At 35.6% G+C, this 27,805-nt stretch overlaps 1 protein-coding gene and 2 long non-coding RNA genes across 6 annotated transcripts; 1 reads left to right on the top strand and 2 right to left on the bottom strand.

The window, feature by feature from the left end:
* LOC110268877 lies at nucleotides 94-16,306 on the top strand. The gene is made up of 3 exons (XR_002357576.1): nucleotides 94-990; nucleotides 3,052-3,053; nucleotides 16,295-16,306. It is a non-coding gene; the product is annotated as an uncharacterized LOC110268877 (long non-coding RNA).
* LOC110268876 lies at nucleotides 3,276-6,021 on the bottom strand. The gene is made up of 3 exons (XR_002357573.1): nucleotides 5,559-6,021; nucleotides 5,312-5,455; nucleotides 3,276-3,604 (listed from the first exon to the last, which is right to left on the bottom strand). It is a non-coding gene; the product is annotated as an uncharacterized LOC110268876 (long non-coding RNA).
* On the bottom strand, nucleotides 10,314-18,117 carry LOC107644435 (DNA replication complex GINS protein PSF2). 4 transcript variants are annotated; one of them, XM_021115901.1, is made up of 9 exons: nucleotides 17,876-18,117; nucleotides 15,155-15,288; nucleotides 14,989-15,063; nucleotides 14,782-14,896; nucleotides 12,869-12,968; nucleotides 12,419-12,449; nucleotides 12,239-12,331; nucleotides 10,826-10,978; nucleotides 10,314-10,543 (listed from the first exon to the last, which is right to left on the bottom strand). In XM_021115901.1, the coding sequence occupies exons 2-9, from the start codon at nucleotides 15,200-15,202 to the stop codon at nucleotides 10,526-10,528; spliced, it is 633 nt and encodes a 210-aa protein (XP_020971560.1). In that variant the 5' UTR covers nucleotides 15,203-15,288; nucleotides 17,876-18,117; the 3' UTR covers nucleotides 10,314-10,525. The 4 variants fall into 4 exon arrangements, with proteins under 4 accessions (XP_020971560.1, XP_016203815.1, XP_016203888.1 ...); XM_016348329.2 differs by having other exon boundaries at nucleotides 15,155-15,258; XM_016348402.2 differs by having other exon boundaries at nucleotides 15,155-15,218.

Here is a 27,805-nt window from a genome sequence, read left to right as displayed (position 1 = left end):
GATAAAAATTAACAATTTCAATTCCTATTTTTATTCTTTTAGTTAGATAAATTTACTATTTTTCTCTCTTTTAGTTTCTTTTATCCTATTCTTCTTCTTTTTAATTTTTATTCATCTGTTATTTAGTGTTTTCGGTTCTTATTTTTTTCTCTATACAACAATAACAACAAAGTCTTATCCCACTAAATGGGGTCGATTACATAGATCAAATGATGTCATCGACCTCTATCATGTATCATGTCTATAAAGAGATCGTTTATATGTAGATCTCGTTTGACTACTTTATGAATGGTCTTCTTAGGTCTTCTTCTGCCTTTCAACATTTGTCCATCTTCGATCTCATCCACCTTTCTGACTGGGTGCTCTGTCAGTCTTCTTCTCACATGTCCAAACCACCTGAGACGCGATTCTACCATCTTTTTTCGCAATAAGTGCTACTCCAACGAACTCTCTCTTATATCTTCGTTCTTTATTCTATCTAATCGCGTATGACCACTCATCAATCCCAACATCTTCATCTCTATCACACTTAACTTATGTTCATGTTCTCTTTTGGCCGCTCAACACTCTATACCATAAAACATAGCCGGTTTGATAGTAGTGCGAAGAATTCACCTTTAAGTTTTAAAGACACTTTTTTGTCACATATAAAACCAGACGCACTCTGCCATTTTGACTAATCTGCTTAATCCTATGATTTACATCCTATTCAATCTCTCCATTATCCTGTATGATTCATCCAATATACTTAAAACTTTTAACTTTTCGTAGGATGTTTTCTTCTGCGGCTGAACTTACATTCTATATATTCCGTCTTGCTACGGCTTATGCGCAGACCATACACTTCTAGAGCTTCTCTCTATAAATCTAACTTCTATTTAGGTCTTCCCTTGACTCTCCCAAAAGGAAAATATCATCGACAAAAAATATGCACCATGGCACAGACTCTTGGATATGCTCTATGAGTATTTTCAAGACTAATGTGAAAAGGTATGGACTTAAGGATGATCCCTAGTGTAATCCTATACTAATAGAAAATTTCTCTGTCAGACAATCTTAAGTCTTCACACTAGTTGTAACCCCATCATACATTTCTTTAATTGCAAGAATATATGCGATATTATACTTACTCTCTTCCTTTCCAAAACCTTCCATAAGACCTCTCTTGGCACACTATCGTATGCTTTTTCCAAATCAATAAACACCATATGTAGATTCTTTATTACTACGATACCTATCTATCATCCTTATTAACAAGTATGTAGCTTCAATGGTGGATCTGCTTGGCATAAAATCAAATTAGTTCTATGTTACTTGTGTCTCTTGTCTCAATATTCATTCTATCACTCTTTTCCAAAACTTCAGGGTGTGGCTTATGAGTTTGATCCCTCTATAGTTTATGCAACTCTGTATATCCCCCTTATTCTTGTAGATAGGTACTAATGTGCTCTTTCTCCACTCATCTGACGTCTTCTTTAACCTTAAAATCTCATTAAAAAACTTGGTTAATCAACTGATACCTTTCTCTCTAAGGCATTTCTAAACTTCAATCGGGATATTTATCGGGTCTTACTGCCTTGCCATTTTTCATCCACTTTAGAACTTCTTTTACCTCGAAGTATCGAATCATTCGATAGTAGTTAAAATTTTGATCTTCTTTCCTCATACATAACTGATCAAGATTCGGAAGAGTCTTCTGTCATTCATTAAATAACTTGTAGAAGTAGTTCTTCCACCTTTCATTGATCTTTTCATCTTGAGCCAAAATCTCTCCGTCTTTATGCTTTATGCACTTAACCTGATCCAAATATCTCATTTTTCTTTCACGCCTCTTTGCGATTCGATATATACCTTTTTCTCCTTCTTTCATACTTAAAGACTGGTAGAGACCCTCATATACTGTTGTTCTTGCTTCACTTACAGACACTTTTGTCCCTTTCTTAGCCGCTTTATATTTTTTCTAATTATCTGCATTGCGACACAAAGATCACTCTTTAAAGCACTCCCTTTTTACCTTTATCTTTTCTTATATACCCGCATTCCACCACCAGGACTCCTTGTCCCTTGGTCCTATCCCTCTAGATTCACAAAAATTTTCTTTCACTGTTCTTCTAATAACTTCTGCCATCTCCCTCCACATCTCCTTCGCGTTTCCATCCCCTTCCCACTTTGCCTCTTCTCCTATCCGTCTTGGGAAGCTTCTTTGTTCCTCACCTTTCATCCGCCACTACCTCGTCCTTGGATTTTTTCTATAGTGTCTTTTCCTCAACTTTTGCTCAACACAAAAATCCATGACGAGCATCATATGTTATGTTGTTAAAGTCTCTCACGGAATAATTTATAATTAATGTAAAATTTTCGGTCGACTTTTGTCAACAAAAAAAGTCAATTTTAGAGCTTGTCATGCCACTCCTATATATTTTTTTCTTCTTCTCTATACTTTGAAAAAAATATTTAAATCTATTTAAAATGTAAATTATGTAAACAAATACAAATAATGTTTATACTTTCTACTTTTATCAATAATAATAGCATGATTTAACATATTTCTAATACATACAATTAAATACGTATGTGATATTTATAAAATCAAATCATATATAAAATAAAATAATAAAATAGACAATATAATTTTAAATTATTATGTGAATATTAGATATAAAAATGAGCATAACTTATTGGAACAATTAAATATAAACTTATATAGCATGCACATAAATACTAATTTTTCTAATCTTAAAATAAGTTAAAGTGTATTATCATATTTTAATTATTTGAACCAAAATAATCTAATTAAAAAAAATGTCCAATTTAAAAAAAATCCAATAGAACTAATCCAAAATATTGACTTAAAAGTATATATTAGTTCATCATCCTAATTCGGTTCAATTAATTTATTTAACTCAAATAAATAGGATAGGTATTATCTTATTAGACATTGTGCTCATAAAAAGATGTTTGGATAATTCGATTACAGTATTTGGTTTATGTATATCTTGAGACTGTAACATCCCAACTTTTGACACGTCATGACTAATGTCAACTGTTCAGGAGTTACTTATCGTGAGGACCTACTTAACTCTAGACTCAGAATTTCGAAACAAAAATTAATAACAGCCTTTATCGATTTAATCGTGAATAAACTATTTCTCGTAAAATGTCATATAGTTACTTGTAAGGATAATACTTAAAGTCATATTATCGAAAAGCACATTATAACAGAGTATATATATATATATATATATAAACATAAGTTAAGTTTGAAGATACATGCCAAGTATTAAAATAACGAGTACTGCACCAAGTTATATTTACAGAGACAAAATTAAAGAAAAATAGTCCCAATCCTCACACAGATTTTCTAAACTGGAACCGAACTACTAAGATGTCCTACCCCTCTAAAAGTACTACAAAAGCGAGGAGAAAGTAATACTAAGTTCACCAAAAAGGAGCGGAATATCCACTGCGACTAACTCTAGAGTGATCTCCGAACATCGTCCAAGAAAGTGGTCCCAAGCGTGCTCCATATGAAGACTCCGTCGCGCGCTGGATCCTCATAGCTCAGGATAGAACGAAACTCAAAGAGCTCCTCTGCCGGACCCGTCTGGGGAGGGGGGAAAAGAAAGGGAGGAAGGGTGAGAACCTAGAGTTCTCAGCAAAGTAAAAAGGGAACCTAGGGTCCTTGTCTCTAAGTTGTCGCGAAACAGAAAAAAAAATAACATACACAGAGATTCAAGGCACAAACATACATATAATAAGTAGATAGCATAAACAAAAAAGAAATAGCAGTAAATAATTCACAAGAAGTACATATGCACAAACAAGATGATGCATGCCTGTTCCTAGTGCAAGCCATGAGCTCATGCGTCAGTTGTCTACCCGCAACCCGACGTTACTCGGAGTGAACCCCGAATATGGTTCCTTTACTGTGTCAATTAGACAGCTTGGCATCACAGTTATCCATGTCAATTAGGCCTCATTATAATAACAGTTCAATGTGTATCACAGTAAGGAACTGTACTATCAATTAGGCGAACATTTCCGCATTAGCAATCTCAGGCTATCCGTTAGGCGGGTACTTTCGCATTAGCAGTTCGCCACAAGGCCCATTCAATATAATTCTCAATTTTTATTTCATTCCTTGTTCCTCATTCTTCTTTCTTCTCTTTATCTCTCAATATCATTGTCTTTAACTTTAACCCTTCTTAGGGGTAACTTACATCTCTTTTCATTTCCTAAGCTTGTTTAATCTAAAACTTCTTGTGTTGTAAATACTTATGCACGACCTATTTTTCTTGGTAAGGTAACTCTAGAGATCATAATCTTCAATTTAAGTTAGGTTTTGCTGAACTTGGATTAGAATTGAATTTTTTACAAGATTTAGAATTCTGCTATTGCATTTACAAAATTCTAGAAAAACAGACAGCAGCAGTATTTTTATAAATTTTACAATAATTTCAATTCTAATCCGTTGCCTCTAAATTTTGGTGAAATTATAGTAAACATTCCCAAGTTTAAAAATCCACAAGTTTCAGGTTCATATCACTTCATTTGAGTAATTAATTATCAATTGGAAGAGGTGCCCTATTTTTATGAATCAGTTTAGAATTTTCAGCAAACAACCCATCTTCCAAATGACTTATCTAAGTATACAAAATATATATTGACCTGAAACTTATTCTCACTTAAAATATACTAATAAATATTTAAATTCCTTTTGGGAGCAACTCAAAATTTGGTTTAAATCTGAAGTTATAGCGTCTGGAAGTTGGTACTGCAGAATCAGGAAACCAGAAAAATCTGCAGCAACCACTAAACTTCAAAAAATTATATCTTCTAAATCACTTGGCCAAATTCCCTGAAATTTTTCTGCAATAATCTTGACTTATAAAAATTTGTTAAAAAAATAGATTAGTTTGAAAATCATGTCCAGATTATTCATAGTTTTCGTTTTAAGTTGCTGTCCAAACAGATTAGGAATTTCTGCAGCAAGACTTCTCAATTTCACTAACCAAATTTAGTCCTCTGGGTTTCCAACTTATACTAATCCCCTATTCCTCTCATTCATCACCATATCTACTTTAATTATATCATAACCCTACTCCAAAATTTCAGTTCCATGTACCTATCAGAAATTACCATGATTTATATCATACAAGCACACTTTAAAGCATTAAAATTATACACTTCTTCTAACAATAATAAACCAACCAATCAATAGAATTTCAGCAACATCAACCTTACTAACTCATCACCTTCAACTAGAAATTGCATCTAACAATTACCCATTACCCATAATTCTAATCCTTACCTCTTTTGAAGTTAGAAATTCTATTTTTACTTCTTTCCGGAATCAGAACCCTAACCGTATGGAATTGGAGCTTTGGCCTCTCTTTCAAGAATGAATGGCCGACCTTACCTCAAGCAAGGGAAGAGTTCTTGTCTACGGTCACTACTATTCTATCAAGAATTGGAATTAGAATGGCAGAGGTGGAATAAAAGGGAAGAACAAAATTTGAATCTGAAAAAGAGAAAGAAGGAGAGTTGTTAGTTCTCACCTAACAAAGAAGCTTCGAAGATTCAGAGTGATGAGAGGTGGGGTGCCTTCCTTCTTGCTGCGGATGGCTTCTTCCTTCCTCTTCAGTTTCGTTTTGCTTCCCTTCTCTATTCTTTTCCTTCATTTATGCATGTTTTTGGTTCAAAAAAAATGAGAAGCACTATTAACAAGAGATAGAAGAAAAGGAAGTGGGTGAGGCGGTGCATAAGGCTTCGTGGCTTCTCTTCACCTCAACACAGCATCAATGCATGCTTGAGGAGGTGTGACCATGGTTCCAAACGGCGCTGAGAGGAGAAGTGATCAGGGTTAGATTTGAGTAGGAAAAGTTTGGTTCAGTTGAACTGGGAAAAGGAAAAGAAAACCGTGCTTTTGAAAAAGAGGAAGGAAAAACCGAGTTAATGGTTGGTAACGCTTTTAGGCTAATTTCTCAACTAATTCATTATCTACGCTTTATATTTTTATATATCTAACCCCGCCAGCGAACGCTGTAAGGAATCAGAAATCACAGGCCTCATGGGGTAGGGTGGTTACAGTGACAGAAACAGAAACACAAAGACATAAACATAAAAAACATAAACATAAATTATTAGTATATAAGTGATGCTAGGTAGTCAAAGATTAATTACAATATAAAAATGTCATATAAAAATTCTCATTCTCTTGATAAGTAAGTGATATACACCTTCTTATCACTTATTCTCCTTATCATCTACTGTTTTTCTACGTGCTTTGAGTTATTAATGTTCTTTCCAAAATCAATTTCAGTTTCTTCCAAATTAAATCCCTAAATTCCTCAATCACATTATTACCCATTAAAATGCAATTTTTTTGTAGAAATTATGGAGGTTAAATTTAAAAATTTTAACAACTTCTACTGTACAACTCATATTTTACATATAAACTATTAGAAAATAAAACATAAAAAATAAGATATAAACAAAAATTAAAAAATAAATTTTTAAAAATAATTATTAACTCGTCATATTAAAATGAATAAATAAGCATACATATGAATATTAAATAAAAAATATTAAAATAATTAAAATCATGACCTATTAGTACACATATAAAATAATTTGAAAAATACAATAAGATGCATAGTTTAAAATTTGGTAATATTAATTATAAAAATTTATTAATTATAGACATCATACGTATGAAATTATGAATATTATGAGTACAAAATTATGGATGTTATTAATATAAAATTATCAATATTATGCGTATGAATTTATGGATGTTATGAGTAAATTTATCAATTGAATAAATTAATTTAAGAATTTGATATTTTTTCAGATTCAATTATAACATCTGTGTTAATTTGATAGTTACTTATGCAATAACTTCTTCAACTCCTTCTGATAAATTTTCTTGGCTTATTCTAATTGTACTTGTAATTGAAATAGAGTTGTGAATTTTAGCTGGAGAGAATAAACAACCTTCATGATCTAGATTAATAATGAAAAACCTATTAAACCAAGCTTTGACATTTTTCAACGTTTGCAATAATAATAAATGAATTAAAGGAAATAAAAATCAATTACAATTAAAATCATTTAATGAATATTATTATTGTTCTTAATTGTTATTAGTCATTATTGTATTCTTAAATTTAAGATTTGAACCTCTCTCCAAAGATGTCATTCCTTCTGTGTCTATTTATTAAGCATGGGAGAGAGAATCATATGACATTATAACATTCAAATTATAAAAGGAAATATTAAATAGTGATTACAAGAATGTCTAATAGTTAGAAATATAATATTATAATTAATATCATTAATAAATGGGACTGATAAGAATATGATAAGTAGATTGATAAGAGAGTGAGATAAAAAATAAAAATATTATTAAGTTATATAAATGAAGTAAATTATAAAAAGTTTTGGTTAAGTATGGCTGAAAATTTTTTATTTACCAAACTTTTTTCTTATATATACAAGAATAGACAAACGTACGGAAGGGCAAGTGAAGGTTTTGATAGATCTTTGAACCAAAAGTAAATACTCGTTATATTATTAAGACAGACATAATTTATATATAATTTTAACAAGATTGTTAGCACAAAAATGAACAAAGATTGATAAGGATAAACACAAGACTGATTATAATGATTATAATGAACAAGTAATTGTCTCAAATTCATAAAAACTAAATGATTTATTGCTTAGTAATAATATTAACATTGCCAACTAATAAATGGGTATTGTAGTCTTAAACTCAATCAAGAACTTCGGCCAAATAACAAATTTACTAATTTAATTAATATTAAGGTTACGAGAACTGAACCAGTAGAATGATTGGTTCAATAATTTAGTGGTCCAATCAGAATCAAACCGTAGTTGAATCGGTTTAGTTAGATATACAATAAAATTATTAAAAATTTAATTTATAATTTGTAATATTTAAATTTAATGACTTCTAAACTAATAAAATTCAAAATTTTACCATTTTCACAATAAATTATCAATAATTTATTATTAAAAGTTTATAATCAACTTTAAACGTCAAAATTTACAATTTAAAATGAATTCTCAAACAAATAATTGGATAAAAAAAAAGAGAAAATTTCTTGCATCAACAAATTTACGGAGATTTCTCTATGTGGCAATACAGATTCCACTTCTTTTCCATGTCATACACACCCTAGCAAACACAAACAACCAAGATGAGACTCTTAACATCTGAGGAACAAGAGGGTGATTACCATAACAATACACTAAAAAATCTTTAGTCACACGGAAGACAGATTCATCATTAATTATTACATTCTTTTTTCTTATGGCTCTTTTTAAAAATTACCATAACAACATATATCATTTTATGGTTGTTCCATTTATAAGATATTACCAATCATAGTAATCAGAATCGAACTGATAATCAATCTGATTATACAACCGAATCACTAGATCACTGATTTAACTGGTGGACCACTTATTCACTGGTTAATTCGATCATAATTAAAAAGTATGTAAAAATATAAAATTAAAACTAAAATTGATTTTTTCATCATGCTTAAATACACTCTCATCACAATTAACTTTTACAAAATTTGCTTTCAAACACTTTTAAATCTTACTAGCAAACAAACAACACAATTTATTCAAAAACTCTGTAGCAAAGAAAAACTCCATTGTAAACATCTAAACCAATAAAAAATATGGTTATTACGATTCAACCATTATAAAGTATAAATATTGAAAATATGGTTATTTCAATTCAACCATGTACTCCAAATGTTAACAAGAAAGAGAATTTGGCTACGATCCTTGATCCCGGCCTAAAACCAATTTGCAATGAAAGATTAGTTAATGAGATGTTGCCGTCCGAAACTCAAAAAATGCTAGACGCTATATATCATACAAATGCAAAATAGTTTCATTCCAGCCAAGTAATATTTAAATTGATTAATCCCTCAAAAGTTAATAATGCTTATTCTTAAGATGGTGGCGTTCTTGATGGTGTTTGTGATGAAGATATTTTTAAAATTCTAACAAAAGAAAAATAAAAGATTTACAACAATAAAACGTTGCCTATACAAGCATAATCATTAGGCAGATAGGTCCCCTCGAACAGGCAGATAGGTCCCCATTTAAAACGTTGCCGTTTCGTAACTCTGTCTTTCATGGTGGGGACGAATTTTTCCTCCACGAAACGACGTCGTTCGCCTCATGATCCAATACGACGTCATTTTGTTCAACTTGGATGGGACTAAATTGTCCTGGAGGTGACACGTGACAGTTAACCTGACACGTCGGCCCATTAACCTCCACGTAGGACGTCTTGACTGGGTCAAACTATCATGGGACGTATCTGGTGTATAACTAAAAACGTTAGGGTCAAAATTTTAGTTAAATTTTGTTGGGAACAAATATGTCCGACCGTAAATTCCTTGGGGACCTATTTGGAGTATTACTCTTTTTGTTATTTTAACTTTAATTCAAGTGTCGTTTTATACAAACCAGCCAGATTTCAGTTTGATCCGACCAGCCGATTTATCAGTTATTTTTGAAATGGTGTTTTTTTTTAAGAACCGAACCGCAAATGCTTCCATTTTTTATTGGACTAGTCTAATTAATCGGTTTGATCCGGTTTTTAGAATTATAGTTCTCGGGTATCCTTGTTTCTTAATTCTTACTATGAGATATTGAGAGATACTAAGGTCATTAGAATGTTATTGTTTTGACTTTTGAGTCATCATTTAGTCATTAATTTAATTTTTTAATTTAATAATTCAACAACATACTTTATCTCATACTTTAAATATTAATAACTAATTAATAGCTCAAAATAATAAATTTAATGGTCCTTTAACATAATTCTATTTTTTGTTGACTTTTTTATTATGGAATTTTTTCTTGTAATAAGGTTTTGGTGTAAATATTTTACCGGTTCTTCTTACATTATAAACAACTGTTATCTATCTATTTGTTATTATCTATTACATTAGGGTAATGTCATAGTGAATAGTTAAAATTGTTTCTTTTGATAAAAAAAAAAAATCAAAAAAATATCATTACACGTTTTTTATAAATTTAGTAATTTTTTTTAGAAATTGTTCTTCATCCAATTTTTTTTAGTAATTTTATGGGGCAAAGTGTTGCTTGCTTCTCTTTCTTTACGTACAAGTTGGTTTTATATTTTTGTTCGCCATAGAAAAATGGTTTGTCCATATGATTTCCTGGAGGTTATCACCCCATCTAGAGAGTGTTGAAAAATCCACGTCGGGGTGATCTTTCAGACAACCCATGTCCCATAATTCCATCAACATGATAGGAAATTCATAAATGCATAGCATGGGTTAAGGTGATTATCGTGCTAGCTAACTGCACAAAACTACATGCAACGTGTGAAATTTATGAGAAATAAGGAAACGTCGTATCTTCCTGATTATTGAGAACTCAGGTCTCAACTCGCAAGCTATCCTAGTACAAAGAATTCAGCAGCACAGATCCAGCTGTAAGTACTTTATCTTCGCAGTTGCCTCTGCAAAAGCAAATATCAGTAGCATTAAAACCCATCGATGCATATGAAAGTCCAAAACGTATTTTTCTGCTTTTGTCATGTTGAATTTTCATCAATGATTTAAAAAATGGAATTAAAAGGTATCTACAGCATTACAGGACTTATCATGTAATGAAAATGTACATTGCTAAGTACAGAGATAACAAACATACCCTTGGGGCATTTTGGACTACTTGTGGTCGCCTATCAGGAACTCTCTCCGGATCCGGTATCAACTCCGGACTATCGTGATAACAAACATACCCTTGGGGCATTTTGGACAACTTGCGGTCGCCTATCAGGAACTCTCTCCGGATCCGGTATCAACTCTGGACTATCATGCTTATAGAATGCTTGTAAAGCTCTTCCAATGAATGGGCGAACGATATTCACTTCCATGGCAGACAAATTTTTTATATACAATATATGAAGAATTATGTTGTTCATTGCCAGCAAGAAATAAAAAGACCTATTATGAGAGGTCAACGTCCAAAATAGTCCCTTAGATTTAGGGGCGGAGCTAGCATAAAATTTTGGGAGGAGCCAAAGTTTAATTTTCGAATATAAAGAGATAAAAATAAAAATTTTAAGGAGGGCTAAACCAAAATTTACACAGTTTATAAAAAAAATTGAAGTTTAGGGGGGGCCATTGCCCATTGGCCCCCTTGAGACATGAGAGGCTCCGCCCCTGCTTAGATTGGTTGTGTGCACTATAAAATAGTCCTCGAGATCCTAATCGCTCCAATTTATGTTTCTAAGATTAGCAAAAGTGCACCATGTTAGTCCTTCAGCCCTTTTCCATCAACTGACTCATCACGCCATTAGAGACTAACGTGGCACACTTTTATCGATCTCAGGGATATAATTGGCGCAATTGGAATCTCGGAGACTATTTTAGTGCATGCGGTGAATCTCAAAGACTACTTTGGGATTTAACTCAGTATGAGAACAAACAAGTGTAGGAATGCATGCAATTCTCAATGCAACAATTGTAATTTAAGTGTAGGAAAGTGAGAACCCATTCTCTCTATATTCTACTATATCATTATCTTTTACCTGCAGAGTCAATTAAACGGCTCTACTAGAAGGCAACAAATTGTCTTGCTTGTATGCTTGCAGTTGGTTTCTAAGCATATTAGACTATTAGTATGAATACTATGGAATAGACACAGCACAAGAAAATTTAAGATTCTTTATCTCCCAGCTTTTGTAATCTAAAATTCAAGGGAGGCAACTTTATTCAAAAACAATCTAGGAGTGGAAAAAGTGTGATGAGACCAAAATAACCACGCAAAAACTTGATCTGTTATAGATAATGGTCATGTACATATCATTTTCCAAGATGACCAAGATTTAAGTTTATTGAAATATGTCGACAAAAGAGTTTAGTTTGGGTATCGGAAATTTTATATCTATATACTTTGGCAACTTGCCTACGCATTCGAGGCCCTCAAAATTTATTTGCCAAGATTATTCTTTGTAATTTTTTTTTCTTGTGAACAGAACTCTACTTTCATGAAAGAAATTATTAAAACAGAACTTTAATTTAGTACAAAATCCTATATGTAATCAACAAGAAAGAACCACTTGATTACATATGGCAGGAACACTGGTATTGTAAACAACTATCAGTGAATCAAATTTACCCAATGCAAAAAGGAAATAAAAAATATTTACCTTAACAGCAATTGTGCGACCATTGAATGCCTCCAGGTCAGTTTCAACCTTATGAAATCGTACATCTCTGATGTCCTCAATTAGAGATCTCACCTGTATAGAAAATAATAAGGTAAAGCATCCGAAAAAAAAAAAACCAGGGTATATTTCCACAAGGGAGAGGACCATTTTTATACTCACCATATATGCATCCGAAATGTCATCATTTGCACTAAAATTTGAAAAGATGTTAGTCAATGTAGTAATAGTTTGTTTGGAATGCTAGGAATAAGAATTCACTCAAGAGTTAAATTCTTTTTCTTGTTTTGGAACTAAAAATGAATGATTTGAATTCTTTTGAGAATTTCAATTCTCATTTTTCTTTCATTTGTCAATCAGACCAAAAGGGATCTGATTTCCAAATCCACTCACACACTCTTCTAACTTGAATTCTATTCTATAATATATTATAGTCATTCAAAATCATGGAATTGAGTTTCAAATAGAAATGAATTCTTTTCTTAAAGGAAATAGAATTCTTTTTTCATGTTAAATGGTTTCCAAACAAGCTTTAAGAGAAAAATGGTATACAACAGAATAATGTCTCTTTTTCTTATGAGAAGAGCAATGTCTCTTAAACTCTGGACTTACTGGTCAAACAGAAGTCTAGAAATTTCTACATAGTGAAATGGCAGTTGCTCTGACATCTCTTGCGAGTTTCGCTCAGCTTCCAAAACTTGAGTCAACTTCTCTAGTTACAGAAAAAGAAAAAGGAATTGGAATAATATTAGGCCTTGTATATTTGTTAATTTCACTTCAATGTAAACCATAAACCAAGAACCTTTAAACTAGCAATAGATCAAGACGAGAGCAGTAATATTGTACAAAACTATAGAACACATCACCATCAACAATAAAAAGGGAAAAAATTGTTACATTTTAAACCGTCTAGTAAAGTGATTACTCATATCAAGCTATTGCAAGCAATTTACGACCTGAGACGAGATTCTACCATCTTTTTTACAATAGGCACTACTCCAACTTTCTCTCTTGTATCTTCATTGCTTATTTTGTCCATACGTGCCTAACCATTCATTCATCTCAACATTCTCATCTCTGTCGCACTTAACTTATGTTCATACTCATCCTTTGCCGCCCAACACTCTATTTCATATAATATAGCCGGTCTAATGGCAGTGCGATAAAATTTTCCTTTTAAGTTTTAAAGGTACTTTTTTGTCGCATATATAACCAGACGCACTCCGCCATTTTGATCAGCCCACTTGTATCCAATGTTTTACATCCTCCTCAATTTCTCTATTATCCTGTATCATACATCCAAGATACTTAAAACATTTTACTTGCAGTAGAATGGTTTCTCTAATTTTCACTTCTATATTATTATTTCCTCCTCGCCTGCTAAACTTACATCCTATATACCATCTTACTGCGGCTTATGCTCAAACCGTATCCTTCCAAAGCTCCTCTCCACAACTCTAACTTCTGATTTAAATCTTCCATTGTTTCTCCTATAAGGACGATGTCATCGGCAAAAAGCAAACACCATGGTATTGGTTCCTGGATATGCTTACTAAGCACATCCAAAACCAATGTGAAGAGATATGGGCTTAGAAATGATCCTTGGTGCAATCCTACACCAATAGGAAATTCCTCTATCACACCACCTTGAGTCTTTACATTAGTAGTAACCCCATCATACACATCCTTACTTGCATAAATATATGCAATCCTTACCCTCTTCTTTTCCAAAACTTTCCATAGAACCTTTCTTGGTACCTATCATATACTTTTTCCAAATAAATAAACAATCATGTGTAGATCTTTTTCGTTATTCCGATATCTCTAAAAAGGCAAAAAGAAAATTTTCCTAAGGTAAATCAAAAAGGAGATTTTCTACTATTAATGACAACAAAGTTTTGATTTCAAATTCACTCTTCCATTAACCCTTCTAGTTACACTCTAGAAATATAGAAGAGGCATGAATATTGCTCAAACAGTACAAATGACTCAATGTGAAGGGAAGAAATCCCCCTTAAATATCAGATTAGGAATCATTTAACAATCAACATAACTTTAAGAGAACTTATTAAATTCCTAATTCAATTCCATAGAAATAGAGTAACCAAATTATCTATGATCTCTAAACTTATACCAAATTAAGGGATTGTGTCAATGGCCATTTGATCTCTGTTCCTAATTATTACCTGTCAATGCCTCTAACTTAATCAAGTACCTAAAATGGTATGTATCTCATGGTGCTTATAAGGTTTGAGTTGTTTCACCCACACTTTGTAATATGGTGCTCATAAACTTTAGCTTAATTCCGCTATACCCCAAAATGGTATTTAAGAAAAACTTGCACCCAATGTCCACAGTGCAAAATAAGGAGAGAATATTGTTGGAAGTTCGAAAATATTAGTTCAAACACATCCTTCAAATTTCCTTCATCTATTCTATATTTTTGGTTTCTCAATTATAGGTTGTAAAAGAAAAAATAATACGTATTATTTTTAATGGATAGAGATGTGAAAAGAGAAGCTCACCAACAGACATCCATTGAGGAGGGCAAATGGAGCACTTGCCCCTCTTTTTTAATGCAACAGCCAGCCAAAGCGGTACTTGGGCAACAATCTGTGGGATGAACGGGCCAAAATCTCCCTGCCATTGTTATTAAAAACTAAGTAAATAACAATGCACTGTGTGTAAAAGGAATTAGTGTTGAGACGTTCCATTTATTGGTTATTGCTTACAGAGATGAAATTAAGAGGACCCATCTTGAGATTGGGCACAATGTCCACAATCTCATCCTCAGCAATGAACTCAAGCTGCACGGTGACCAAATCATAACGTATTAATAATCTGTGAACAATGTCAAAGAATGAAGCAGAGCAAAGGACCAAAAAATTTTAAAAATACCTCCTCTGCTGAAAACAGTGAAAGCTCAGGATCTGATTGCCCAGCCATCTCTTCTCTCCGAACTCAAGATGCAATGAGATATACTAAGCTATGATGCACACACACTAGTACAAAAGGAAATTTTCAGAAACTTTCTGTAATACAAAATGAAGTTCTATTTACTCATTGAAATTAAAGAATATATAAAAAGAATTTCTGCACAAGTAAAAAAATTGCAGCACACAAAGACACTCAAATGGCACAAATTTCAGCACACAAAGAACACTTAGAAACAACAGAAATCGGAATAATAAAATAATAGTTTTGGGCTCTTGGCAGAAAAGAGAGAAAGAGGGCAAAGCAAGGTTGCTGGTAGGAGAGGTAACTTTGACTGAAGTTGCTATTTGTGTTGCTAGCTAGTGGCGAACAGTCAAATAAATATGAGTGACTGTGAGAGAAGAAGAGATGTGTAGGCTGAGCCAAAAAATGAAAAAGAAAGCATGGGAACAAGGGTTTCTGGAAAATAGCATTGGAGAGAATGAAAACCAAAATAAACAAAAAAAAATAAAGAAAATAAAATGATCCAGTTTTAAGTCACTAATAGTGCTGAAAAATACTTTTCTTTGCCAAAGCCTTCTTTTTCAAAGGACTTTGACCCTTGTGTGAGGTCAACATCATTTTCTTAAGACCTCTTTTTTCGTTCATTTTTTATGCAGAAAAATAGCAATAAACAAACTTATAAGACATGCAAGATGAATGAAGTGTGTGGGAGCTATTCTTTTGTGAATTACAGCAACCAGGTCCCATAACTTGATTTTGCCAATGGATATCAATGCCATATAATACAAATGACCTGAAACAGAAGAATAAATACTAGCAACAAACAGTTTAACCTGTATAAGAAGGTAGAAAGGCTACCCACATCATGATGCAATGCTATTCCCATCAAATAATAAAAACTGAAATTAAAAATCAGAGGGGAAATAGCAGACTGAGACTTGAAAAGTAACTTCAGATGATGTTGACAGAAATTTAATCATGTAAAACACAAGAACAAATCATATACGCATCAACTTGCCACAATGGGAAAAGGAACTGAGAATGCAATAGCATGATTTACTTTTTCTTGGATTTAGATACATAGAAAACACAATGTGTGAGGATAGATACTATGGCAATCCTTTTAAACAAATGACACTAAGAGAACTTAAAAACAGGTGAAGAAAGCAAGATTAATTAACTGTAAAGGGCCTAGTAAGTTCATGGTGAGTGATATAAGCAGCAAGTGTGACTACTGATCCACCCGATTACTACTTTTGATGATAGACTAAAGCAAGGCAATGACCAAAATCAATTTAAAATTAAGCTAGAAGGATACTTAACCTATTAGGGAATAATTAATTAGTCTAAGATCACTACAACTTGCTAATTAGCCTAAAGATCCTAAAGCAACTAATTAATTAAGTAAATAACTAACTTCCGATGGTATTGAAGTAAACGAACTGACACAATATCCAAAATTGCCACCAATAATGTATGTACATGGAATTATCTGCTAACAAATATTCCTTCATGACCAAATCTGCCTAGTTCTGAAGATTTGAATTTCATAATTTGGGAGAATTCAACAGTGCAACCCCTTATATGAGAAGTCCCTCAAAGATTGTATGTGATTTACACCTTCTTTCCTATCATCTATTATACAAACAAATAGAATGAAAACACCACTATAAGAATTAATAGCCAGACAAGAAGATATATTGTCTTTGAAAAGGAGTCACAATTTAAGGATAGCAATTTTCACATAAGTTCCATGAATTATGGGAAAGGGACTTGGAAACTCTAGGGCATAGTTACTAGAACCGAACCGGTAATCAATCCAGTCATATGACCAAATCACTGGTTCAACCGGTAAATCATTAATTCACCCGGGTGACCCGATCATAATTAAAAAAATATATAATTATATAAATAAAACTAAAATCATGTGTTAAAACTTAAAATGCAAGTCTTTACAAACATAATAATAATCAAATATCAAGTCTTAGACATAACCAATGATGCAAAAAGAGATATTAAATTAGTCTCTAGTACAAAATACTTTCTCAAATCTCAATCTAAATGAACAAGAGCGAGCGAAAGATAATATAATCGGTAAATCAAGTCCAAAAGATGATCTCAAAGTCGGCATCTATATCTTCATAGGACAAATTTAGAGCTTGATCAAAATTTTCCTCATTTTGATATGCATCTATATCTTCCATAGCATTCTTACTCAACTCGGCAACAATAATCAGCAACAAATTCAACTCAACTCAACGATGTTATCCAGCAACAAAATTCAACTCAACGATGTTATCCAGCAGCAAAAAACTTTGCTCCGTGATATGTTCAGCAACAATTGAACTTACGACAACAAATTCAACTCAACTCAGCGATGTTATCCAGCAACAAAATTCAACTCAATAATATTATCCAGCAACAAAAAACTTTGTTCAGTGATATGTTCAGCAACATTTCAACATACAACAACAAATGCAACTCATTCATAATTTGCAACAACAAATTCAACTATAATAATTTTCAAATCCCTAGTATTCAGCTTCAACAATTCTAAAAAACCACATACAACAACAACAACCACCAGTCCATCACCATAAAATTCTAATTTCACTATGAAACCCTAAGGTACACTGAAATTGACACTGAAAGTCTGAAAAAACAGGATCGAAGAGAGCTCACCTGGGACTGACGGTGGAGGAAGTTGACCAACTGAACTAACGGCCGAAACAAGACGACCACCACCACCGCCAGAGGGACCAGATGCTGGTTCCGTCTGCTTCTGCCGCTGACGAAGCGAGCGCAGGGAAGGCGCGACAGAGTGCGAGACCGTGACGACGAGCTTCAGTCTGAGATGAGTCCGAGACCGAGAGAAAAGTGACGGACCGGAGACGAGGTGAGGGGAGAGAGTGACGAGGTGAGGCCTGAGGGGAGAGATTGAAATAATAAACAATTAAACATGACCAGCCGGGTCACCGAGTTTACTAAAAACCGGCCAGGTCGAACCGGTTTTTTACAGGTCTAATACTTGTTCAATTTTGGAGAGCAAAATTACGAGTCCAATGGTTGAAATGGAAAAACATGAACACACAGTTTTTCCATTCTAAAACTCATTGGAAACCAGAAAAACAGATTGGAAAAATTAGAAAATGGTCGTGGAGGTACTACATCAAACGCTAAAGGGATTGGAGGAATTGCTCAGGAGTACTTTCAGAATTTATTCTGCATCTCTAACTGAGGGATCCGAGTGAAAAAATTAGCACAATTCCTCAAAAAGTCAGCCAGAGCACCAATTGAATTCTCACAAGGCCGACAAATGAGAAGGAGAATAGAAGAGCAAATTTTCCATTTACCTTTTCTTTGCACCTTGAGAAGATGAATTCACTGCAAAGTTTTATCAGTTTTACTGGAGCATGATCAAAGAGGACATTATTCAAGCAGTGACAAGCTTCTTTAATGGAGGTAATATGCCGAAATCCTTTAATCACACAGACACACACACACATTTGCTTGATTCATAAGGTGACTAGTGTTTTTATTATGACTCAAATAAGACCTATTAGCTTGGATTCTATGTTCTATAAAATTATTTTTAAAGTGCTAGTACATAGAATGCAGTTTGTTATGTATAGAGTCATAAGTGATAACCAGATCGCTTTCATAAGGTGAAGACTGATTAGTGATAATGTGCTTATTGTTTATGAATTGATGCATTTTCTAAAGAACATAATGAGGTGGGGATTGCGAGCTTACTCCGGAGGATTACAAAGCAAATTAGCTTTTGTGATCGATGGATTAGATATAATTAGAGGAGTGTTTGACTATATCTTTTTATTTTTTATGCATAGGAAATTAGGAATTTTTTCACTTGTCCTACAAAGAAAAAAAAAAGAATAATGTGATTAATCCATTGTCATGCGTAGAGTAATCAAGTTACAGCTAGTAGCTCTCTTGTCATGCGTAAATTTTGAGGCCTGCACAAAGCAAATATCGAGCATCATATCAGTAACAGGAAGTTAACGAAAACTGTTAATCCATTGACAGAAGAACAAACGTGATTAATTTTAAATATTTCAGAAACTAATTTGATTGAAAAAATCATTCGTGGACGGATTTAAAATTCATCCTTCAGGAACTAATTTAACCATTATTTGCTAATTAATGAAAATAGAGGCTGCAATGCACAAGCACAACTCATTCAAAATATATTTAACCCAAGACTAAACAAGCAATTCTATAAACCCCAATCAGACAAGAAGATGATAAAATTGTACGAAGTAACAAGGAAAATGACATTTACTCCGTGAAGACGGGTTACAACATGAGTTTCAATTTTTTCACTCACAAGTTGAGATGGAAGTGGTGTTTTTTAATGTGGCGTGGTTCAGAATCTGAGGGTGAAGCAGGATGAGTTAGGAAGGTGTACGAGTGAAGTCAAATATTTTTTTTTTCTTTTTGGTTCGAGAAAAAATCCAGCACCTTACCAAAACATAAACGACACCATTGCTAAGATTTTCCTATCTTCAAATTTTTCATTCAAAGGTCCCATCTGTTGAGGTTAGAGAGCAGAGTCAGATTGCTTGTAAAGCTAGTTAGGCAAAGTTGCGGAGTAAAACCCCATAATAGTCCCTCAGATTGAGCCCGTACACTAATGTTACCCCTGAGTTTCGAAATGCTCTAATTGCACCCTTCAGATTGAGCTCCGTGCGAAATCCTGGTCCCTCCACCCAATTCCGGCGTGACTTAGCAGCCGGAGCGCTGAGCTGGCAGTTCCACCACCTCCACGTGGGCTTCATCACCTTCCACCATCACCATTGTTCCTCCAATTGGAGCCATTACCCTTCTCTCCCAATTTTCCTTTCTCTTTCTCCCTTCCTCAAGCATTGTAGCTCTTTCCATTGGCCTAAGGCTGAACCACCACCGCGAGCCACCATAGCCTCCACCATCTGCGACTACCGCATCCAACCTCCTCCCTCTATCCTCTCCTTCCCCATCAGGTCCAGAGTCGTCGAGCTTTTTTCCTGGTGAACCACTTCTGCCGGGCCCGAGCTTACTGTCGCCGCCAATCTGCCATCTTCATCACCCTCTTCCACGCACCGAACCCTAGCCCTATCGCAGCTTCCAGCATCTCCATCGCCACCACCATCACCTCCAGCCTTTACCTAGCGCCGCCACATCTTCCTCACCCATTTCCTCTTCTCAGCTAAAGAGCCGGGTACCTTCATCTTTGTTCCTCATTACCGAACTACTGCTACCGCAATAGCCGCTGCAACCACTACTCTGCCGGTGTCCTCCCCTCGTCTACTTCTCCTTGTCATTTCCATCACCCATGATGACTAACCCTCCTCTCCTTCCTCACATTTCGGTTTGCCTTCTTCTCTGAGTTACAATGCCTAATGGAAACAAAATTTGAAGCCTATGATGATCAGACATAAGATTTAACTTTCAGGCAATTTATCGAACAGGTTGTATGCAGGATTCATAAACAGCAATTTCAGTTTAATGTAAGCATCAATCAACCCAAAAATTTTAACCAACCAATACACATTCAGTCCAGAAACACAAATAATCAACTATCCTAAGTCTAACAAGATCAGTAAAAGCAGAATCAAAAGGCACTGAAATAAAAAAAATAATTAGAAAAAAAAGAAACAGACACAGAGGAAGGAATGGAACCTGTGTTGAGGAGTGAAAAAAGAAGATAGCGTAAGGAGTGAAGGTAGTGTCGTAGTGGCACAGAGTTTCGCCGCCGCTGGTGGTTTTCACCGGAACTGGAAGGTGCAGACAGAGGTGGCGCCACGAACAGGGGTGTTGCGTACAGGAGGAAAGAAATGGAGAAATAGGAAAGAAAGAAAAGGAAGAAGGGAGGAGGGAGGGTCAGCGATGGTGGTCGCCGGCGGTAGAAATGGACGGACGGACGGAAGGTTGGTGTGGAGGTCTGCGGGTTGGGCTGGGTTTCAGAGAAGAAGAGAAGAAAGAAAGAAGGTTGGGCGGGCGTGGCTTCTTTAGTTTGTTGGATTCTAATTGTTGTTGAAAGTATTCTCCAAGCTTGAGGAAGGAGAGAAAAGAAGAGAGGAAGAAGAAAAGAGAAAGGGTTGCGGCGGTGGTTCTAAGGTAGTGATCTGAAGGCTGGTGAACTGAGAGAAGGAAAGGGCTGCAATGCTTGAGGAAGGGAGAAAGGAAAGGAGGATTGGAAGAAGAGAGAAGGGCAGTGGCTCCGTTGGGAGGAGAGGAGGAACGATGGTGATGGTGGAGGGTGATGAAGCCCACATGGAGGTGGTGGAACTGCCAGCTCAGCGCTCCGGCTGCCGAGTCACGCCGGAATTGGGTGGAGAGACCAGGATTTCGCACGGAGCTCAATCTGAAGGGTGCAATTAGAACATTTCAAAAGTCAGGAGTAACATTAGTGCACGGGCTCAATCTGAAGGACCATTATGGGATTTTACTCCAAAGTTGCGCTTATAATAATTTGTTGACTGACTCATTGGATAGTTAGTTATATGAGTTAGGGTTTTGAAGGTGTTCTTGTAATATGCCTCAAGCCACAGCGCGCGCATATATATANNNNTGCGGATAAACTGATATGCGGATCGAATATGCGGATATCTATACAAAATCCGCGATCCGATCCTATTAGTGTGCGGATCGGATCCATATCCACAATTTTTGGATCGGATTCGGATAAACGCCGCGGATATGCGGATCGGATCCGATCCATGAACACCTCTACCAGAAACAATAGGTTTCTAGGTCCTTTATCTCGTTCTTTCCAACGAGCTCCGCCACGCCGTCTAAAACCTCCGCATGTGCCGCCGAAACCTCGATGGCCGCACCCATTGTCTCTCTTTCCAGACGCTTCAGCAACCGTTGGATATTTGCGCACATCGAACGCTCCACAGGCTTCCACGTGTCGCGCTGCAGCTCTCCCAGTGACCCGCCCCGTGTGCCCCAATCCGACCCGCAACTCCGACCCGCGTTCCAGCTCAGCGTGTCTCCTCCCTCCAGTCCGAAGCTGCCACGCGTATTCCTTTTTGCTGACGTGGCCCATAGTGGGACCCTCCTTAAGGTTTTTTGGTGAGCTCTTTCCAATTTTACCCTCCATTTTCTCATTTTCGGCTCCCAAGTTGCAGTTTTTCTCTCCTCTCCGTGATCTTTGTATCTGCTATTATGGAAAAGTCAGTTGTTTTTACTACCACACACAAAAAGGATAAATTCTGTCGAAATTGCAACCGTTTTGGGCACCTCTTCTCTGTCTGTCCCTCTGTTGAATGTCGCACATGCCACCAGAAAAGTCATATTAGCTACCATTGTTCACAATTGTTCTGCCATTATTGCAAGCTCTCGGGAAATTTGATTACTACCTGTCCTACTCGCCCACCACGTCCTGAGCCTGCTTCTGCTGTTGATGCTACTCTTGAATCTACCACGTCTGCTTCTCTCAACCCGTCTCCTGTCTCTCTATCTGATATTGCGTCTCTTCTTCAGCGTCTTCTCTCCCTTTCTGGTAATACCCCTGCTGCTCTTTCGACTCCTCCAGGTAATTCTAAATGGTATTTTGACTCGGGATGCTTTAATCACATGTCTCCATTGCGTAATCTCTTCTCGTCTCTGTCTACCACTACAAATGGACCTTCTGTCAACACTGCTAATGGTTCCCTCTTGCACGCAACACACAAGGGTTCTATCTCCCAGTCGACTCTTAATCTTCCTGATACTTATTTTATTCCCAACTTAAACTTTAATCTTATTTCTGTTGGTCAACTTGTTGATCTGGGTTTTGATGTCACTTTTTCTATCTCTGGTTGTCGTGTATAGGATCGTCGAACGGGACAAGTCATCGGGACTGGACGTAAGGTTGGAAGGTTGTTTGAAGTTGAGAATCTTCATATTCCTCTTGTACCAAATCTCTGTGCTGCTTCTTCTCCATCTACCCTTCACTTATGGCATCAACGTCTTGCCCACAGCTCCTTAGAAAAATTGCGTCCTCTTGTGTCTCAAGGTGTTTTGGGTCAGGTTCCTAATGAATCTTTTGATTGCATTTCTTGTCAAACTGCAAAACAACCTGCTTTATCTTTTCACAATAATTCCTCTCTTGCTTGCTCTCCTTTTGATCTCATTCGCTCTGATGTTTGGGGTCCCGCTCCCATCGCTTCTATGGGAGGAGCTCGATACTTTGTTGTTTTATTGATGATTATTCACGCTTTACTTAGGTTTATTTGATGACCAATCGCCATAAGTTACCTCAGATTTATATTAACTTTGTCACTATGATTAAAACTCGGTTTTCCAAGGTCATTAAGATTTTTCGCCGTGATAATGCCATGGAATACCGTGATTTCAAACTCTTAACCTTTCTTGCAGAACAGGGTACCTTGTCTGAGTTTTCTTGCCCTGGTACGCCTCAACAAAATGGCCGAGCTGAACGCAAACACCGTCACATTCTTGACTCTGTTCATGCAATGCTTATTTCTTCTTCGTGTCCTAAGCGTACTTGGGGTGAAGATGTTCTTACTGCTGTTCATGTTATCAATAGACTCCCTTCTTCTGTTCTTGGTAATGTTACTCCCTTTGAGCGTCTTTATCGTACCTCCCCAGATTATACTTCTCTTCAAGTTTTCGGTTGTGTCTGTTTTGTTCTTCTTCAGCCTCATGAATATAGTAAACTTGAACCTCGGGCTCGTATGTGTTGTTTCCTTGGTTATGGCACTAAACACAAGGGTTATCGTTGTTGGGATCCTCCTCTCTCTAAACGTATTCGTATATCTCGTCATGTTGTCTTCTGGGAGCATCACATGTTTTTTCGGTTCTCCTCCTTTGAGTCTATTCCTCCTACTCAGTCACCTTTTTTCACTAACCCCAATGTTGATTTTTTTTCCTAGTGACGATTCTACAGGTTCTATCTCGAGTCACCCTCCACAGCTTCCTATTCTTCCGCCTTCTCCATCTCCCGATGATTCCGGACCGGATGACGCTCCTACTCCTACCGTCATGCCTCCTCCTTCCACTCGCTGTTCCAGGGTGAGAAATTCACCTTCTCATCTTCTTGATTATCATTGTTTTTCTACTATTCTTCATCAACATGAACTTAAGTCATTCAGAGAAGCCTCCACAAATCCAAATTGGCACCAAGCAATGTAGGAAGAAATACAGGCACTTGAAAAAGCACACACTTGGGACTTGGTTGATTCTCCTTCTAATCAGGAAGTTGTGGGAAGCAGATGGGTATACAAGATTAAGACTCACTCTGATGGTTCTATTGACTGTTATAAGGCATGATTGGTTGTTCAAGGTTGTACGCAAGAGTATGGTATTGACTATGAAGAGACTTTTTCTCCTATTGCTCGTCTCACATCTGTTCAAGCTCTTCTTGCCATTGCTGCGGTCAAAAAATGGTCTCTCAGTCAGATGGATGTAGAATGCATTTCTTAATGAAGATTTGAAACCGAATGTCTATATGAAACCCCCTTCGGATTATTCTTGTCCTTCTGGCAAAGTTTGTCTCCTTCGCAAGGCACTCTATGGGCTTAAGCAAGCTCCTCGTGAATGGTTTGACAAGTTCAGCACTACCATATGCTGTCTTGGTTTCACTTGCAGTCCTCATGAGAATGCTCTCTTTATTTGTAAAAGTGAATGTGGAGTTGTTCTTCTACTTCTGTATGTTGATGACATTATCATTACTGGAGATGATGCTGATGGTATCTCTGATCTTAAGGCGTCCCTTCAGCGTACTTTTGAGATGAAAGATCTTGGTTCTCTCAGCTATTTTCTTGGTCTAGAAGTCATATCCACCGATGATGGCATCTATCTCTCTCAAGCTAAATATGCTTCAGATCTTCTTGCTCGAGCCGGAATTACAGATAGTCGCACTGAGTCTACTCCTCTTGAGCCTAATGTTCGATTTACTCCTAGGGATGGCACTATTTTGGATAATCATACTCTCTATCGACAGCTAGTTGGAGGACTCGTCTACTTAATTGTCACCCGACCAGACATCGCCTTTCCAGTTCATGTACTTAGCCAGTTCTTGTCAGCTCCTCGTACTACTCACTATGCGGCAGTTCTTCGCATTCTTCGTTACTTCAAAGGCACTCTATTTCATGGCCTTTATTTTTCTGCCCATTCCTCTTTGTTCCTTCAGGCATACTCCGATGCTGATTGGGCTGGTGATCCCATTAATCGTCGTTCTACTACTGGTTACTGTTTGTTTCTTGGCGACGCTCTCATTTCTTGGCGTGCTAAGAAGCAAATGTTCACTGCTCGATCAAGTACAGAGGCTGAGTACCGTGCCCTCGCTGACACCACTGCTGAGGTTATCTCGATTCGTTGGCTTCTCGAAGATTTGGGTGCTCCTCAATCGTCCCCTACTGATGTTTTTTGTGACAACCGCAGTGCTATTCAGATTGCCCATAATGATGTCTTTCATGAACACACCAAACACATTAAGATTGATTGTCACTTTGTTCGGCAACGTATCCTTATTGATGGTGTTCGTCTCATTGCTGTCGGAACACTGGATCAGACTGCTGATATCTTCACGAAAGCTCATCACCCGACTCGTTTTCGGACTTTGTTATCCAAACTCAAGATGGTATCTTTAGCTCCCACTTGAGTTTGAGGGGGGATATTAGAGAATCATTAGAATCATTTTAGATCAGTATATATCTTTTGTATTTATATAGCATATTTGTATATTAATTGTAGGATTCTATGCTGTTATTACTTTGATTCTTCTGGCACCTATATATACCCCTTGTACATTGTACTTTTGATCAACTTGAATAATACACAAAACACTTTTCTTAGATTTCTCTCTTGTTTCTAACACAACCTATCAAAGCACGGCGAAACAGACTCTGGGCAGGGTGACAACAGCGACGGACGAGGATGCGACGACGAGAGATGCACCGGAGCAAGGAGACGCGATGACACAGAGCAGGGAAGCCACGGACACGACGACGCAGTGTTAGATACACACCAGAGCTGGCGAGACGAATCAGAGGAGCCGGCGATCGTGACTTCTGGACTCTGAAGTTCGGCCGTTCGAAACTTCAGGAAAGGCTGATTGGTGAGGAAGAGTTGCTGAGTGATATTGAGAGAGAACAAGGAAGAAGAATTTAGGATTAAGACCACCATTTACTTGATTTGAAAAATTAAAAAAACCAGTTTCTAATATTTTAATAAATGATATGTTTACCCCTTTTAAAAATTTAATTACAATATAATCTAATTATGATTAAGATAGTAATTCAAATTAAAAGTAAATATCCAATTAAATTGTGATATATCATAAAGAGTAATTTACATATTATTTTAAAGAAGATCGAGTAAAATTCATATATATATATCTTGTTCACACATGTTCAGAAGTCTTATGCTAATATACTGCACTCTTATTCTTTTAATTCTAGTTTCATATACTGCACTCTTATTCTTTCAATTCTAGTTTCATTCTTCTTATTCCATAGTGAAGAGCATTGAAAATCTCTTGGTTCAGTGTAAAACCTCATCACACCATAGATATTATATGATTGGGCACATTGAAAATACATATTTTAATTTAGAGTAAAGTATCGTTTTTGTCCCTAATGATTGGAGTAAGTACTATTTGTGTCTCTAACGTTTAAATCGTCTTATTTGTATTCTTAACGCTTATAAAAATGATTCAATGTTATCCTACTATCAATTATATTAACAAATCAGATTATATTTTTCAATTATTCTCACTTGGATGTATTCATTCTCAATTAGGTCTCACTTGGATGTGTTTGATTTTAATATTATACCCACTATTTGTGTTTAGATTCAATTATGTCCCTAGAAAAGTGAATTATGTAAATGTTGTAGGAATTAGTTTTAACATTTGATGAGCTATTTTTTAGAGTAGATCATCGATTCTATCTCAAACATTTATATTCTAACTTCAAGAAGAAATTTTTAAAACTCAAACTAAAGCACTCATGATGTGTAATTGACGGCAGGATAACATTAAAGATATAAATAGGACGATTTAAACATTAGGGACACAAATAGGATTTACCCCAAACGTTGAGACAAAAACGATATTTACTCTTTAATTTATCATATAATTTAAGAGTTTGAGTATTAAAAATAAAAATGGGTCATTTACATCTTGATGTTAAGATGAAATAAGATGTGGAATTGATTGAGATGAAATAAGATGGGTCATTTATTCGTTATTTAATTCTTATTTAATGTCAATATTCTACTGGATTTCTCCACAATTACGTGCAGCTACAGCAACAATTTGACAAGTAACTACAAAAAAAAGTAATGAATTCATAGTCCTCAATCAAAATCCTGTAGACCCTTTCTTTTGAAGACCAATCCCAGAGGGGTTTGTTAATAGGCCACACTTGTAGTTCTTCGAATCATATGTGACGACGGTATGGTCATGTTCTTCTTGAAAATAACATCAAATCTATCAATGAGCGAAATTCAGAGCATCAATCATGTTCATGAACAGAGACCGATTTACATCGGAAATCAGCTTTAATGTGAGCAGATTCTTATTGAGTGTTCATCTAAAGGGTTTTTAGAATATTAAATACTCTAATCAAGATTTTATAATTATCTTTGTATAACGATATTTTA

This window comes from Arachis ipaensis, chromosome B01 (genome assembly GCF_000816755.2).
Source record: "Arachis ipaensis cultivar K30076 chromosome B01, Araip1.1, whole genome shotgun sequence".
Taxonomy (NCBI): Eukaryota; Viridiplantae; Streptophyta; class Magnoliopsida; order Fabales; family Fabaceae; genus Arachis; species Arachis ipaensis.
This window is presented reverse-complemented; position numbering and strand designations above follow the sequence as displayed.

Coding starts and splice junctions, on each gene's coding strand:
- LOC107644435 (XM_021115901.1), bottom strand. CDS start 15,202: ATGGCTGGGCAATCAGATCCTGAGCTTTCACTGTTTTCAGCAGAGGAG. Junction 12,969..14,781: donor TCCTCAATGGATGTCTGTTG/GTGAGCTTCTCT, acceptor TTCTGTAACTAG/AGAAGTTGACTCAAGTTTTG. Junction 12,450..12,868: donor TCTAGACTTCTGTTTGACCA/GTAAGTCCAGAG, acceptor TTCAAATTTTAG/TGCAAATGATGACATTTCGG.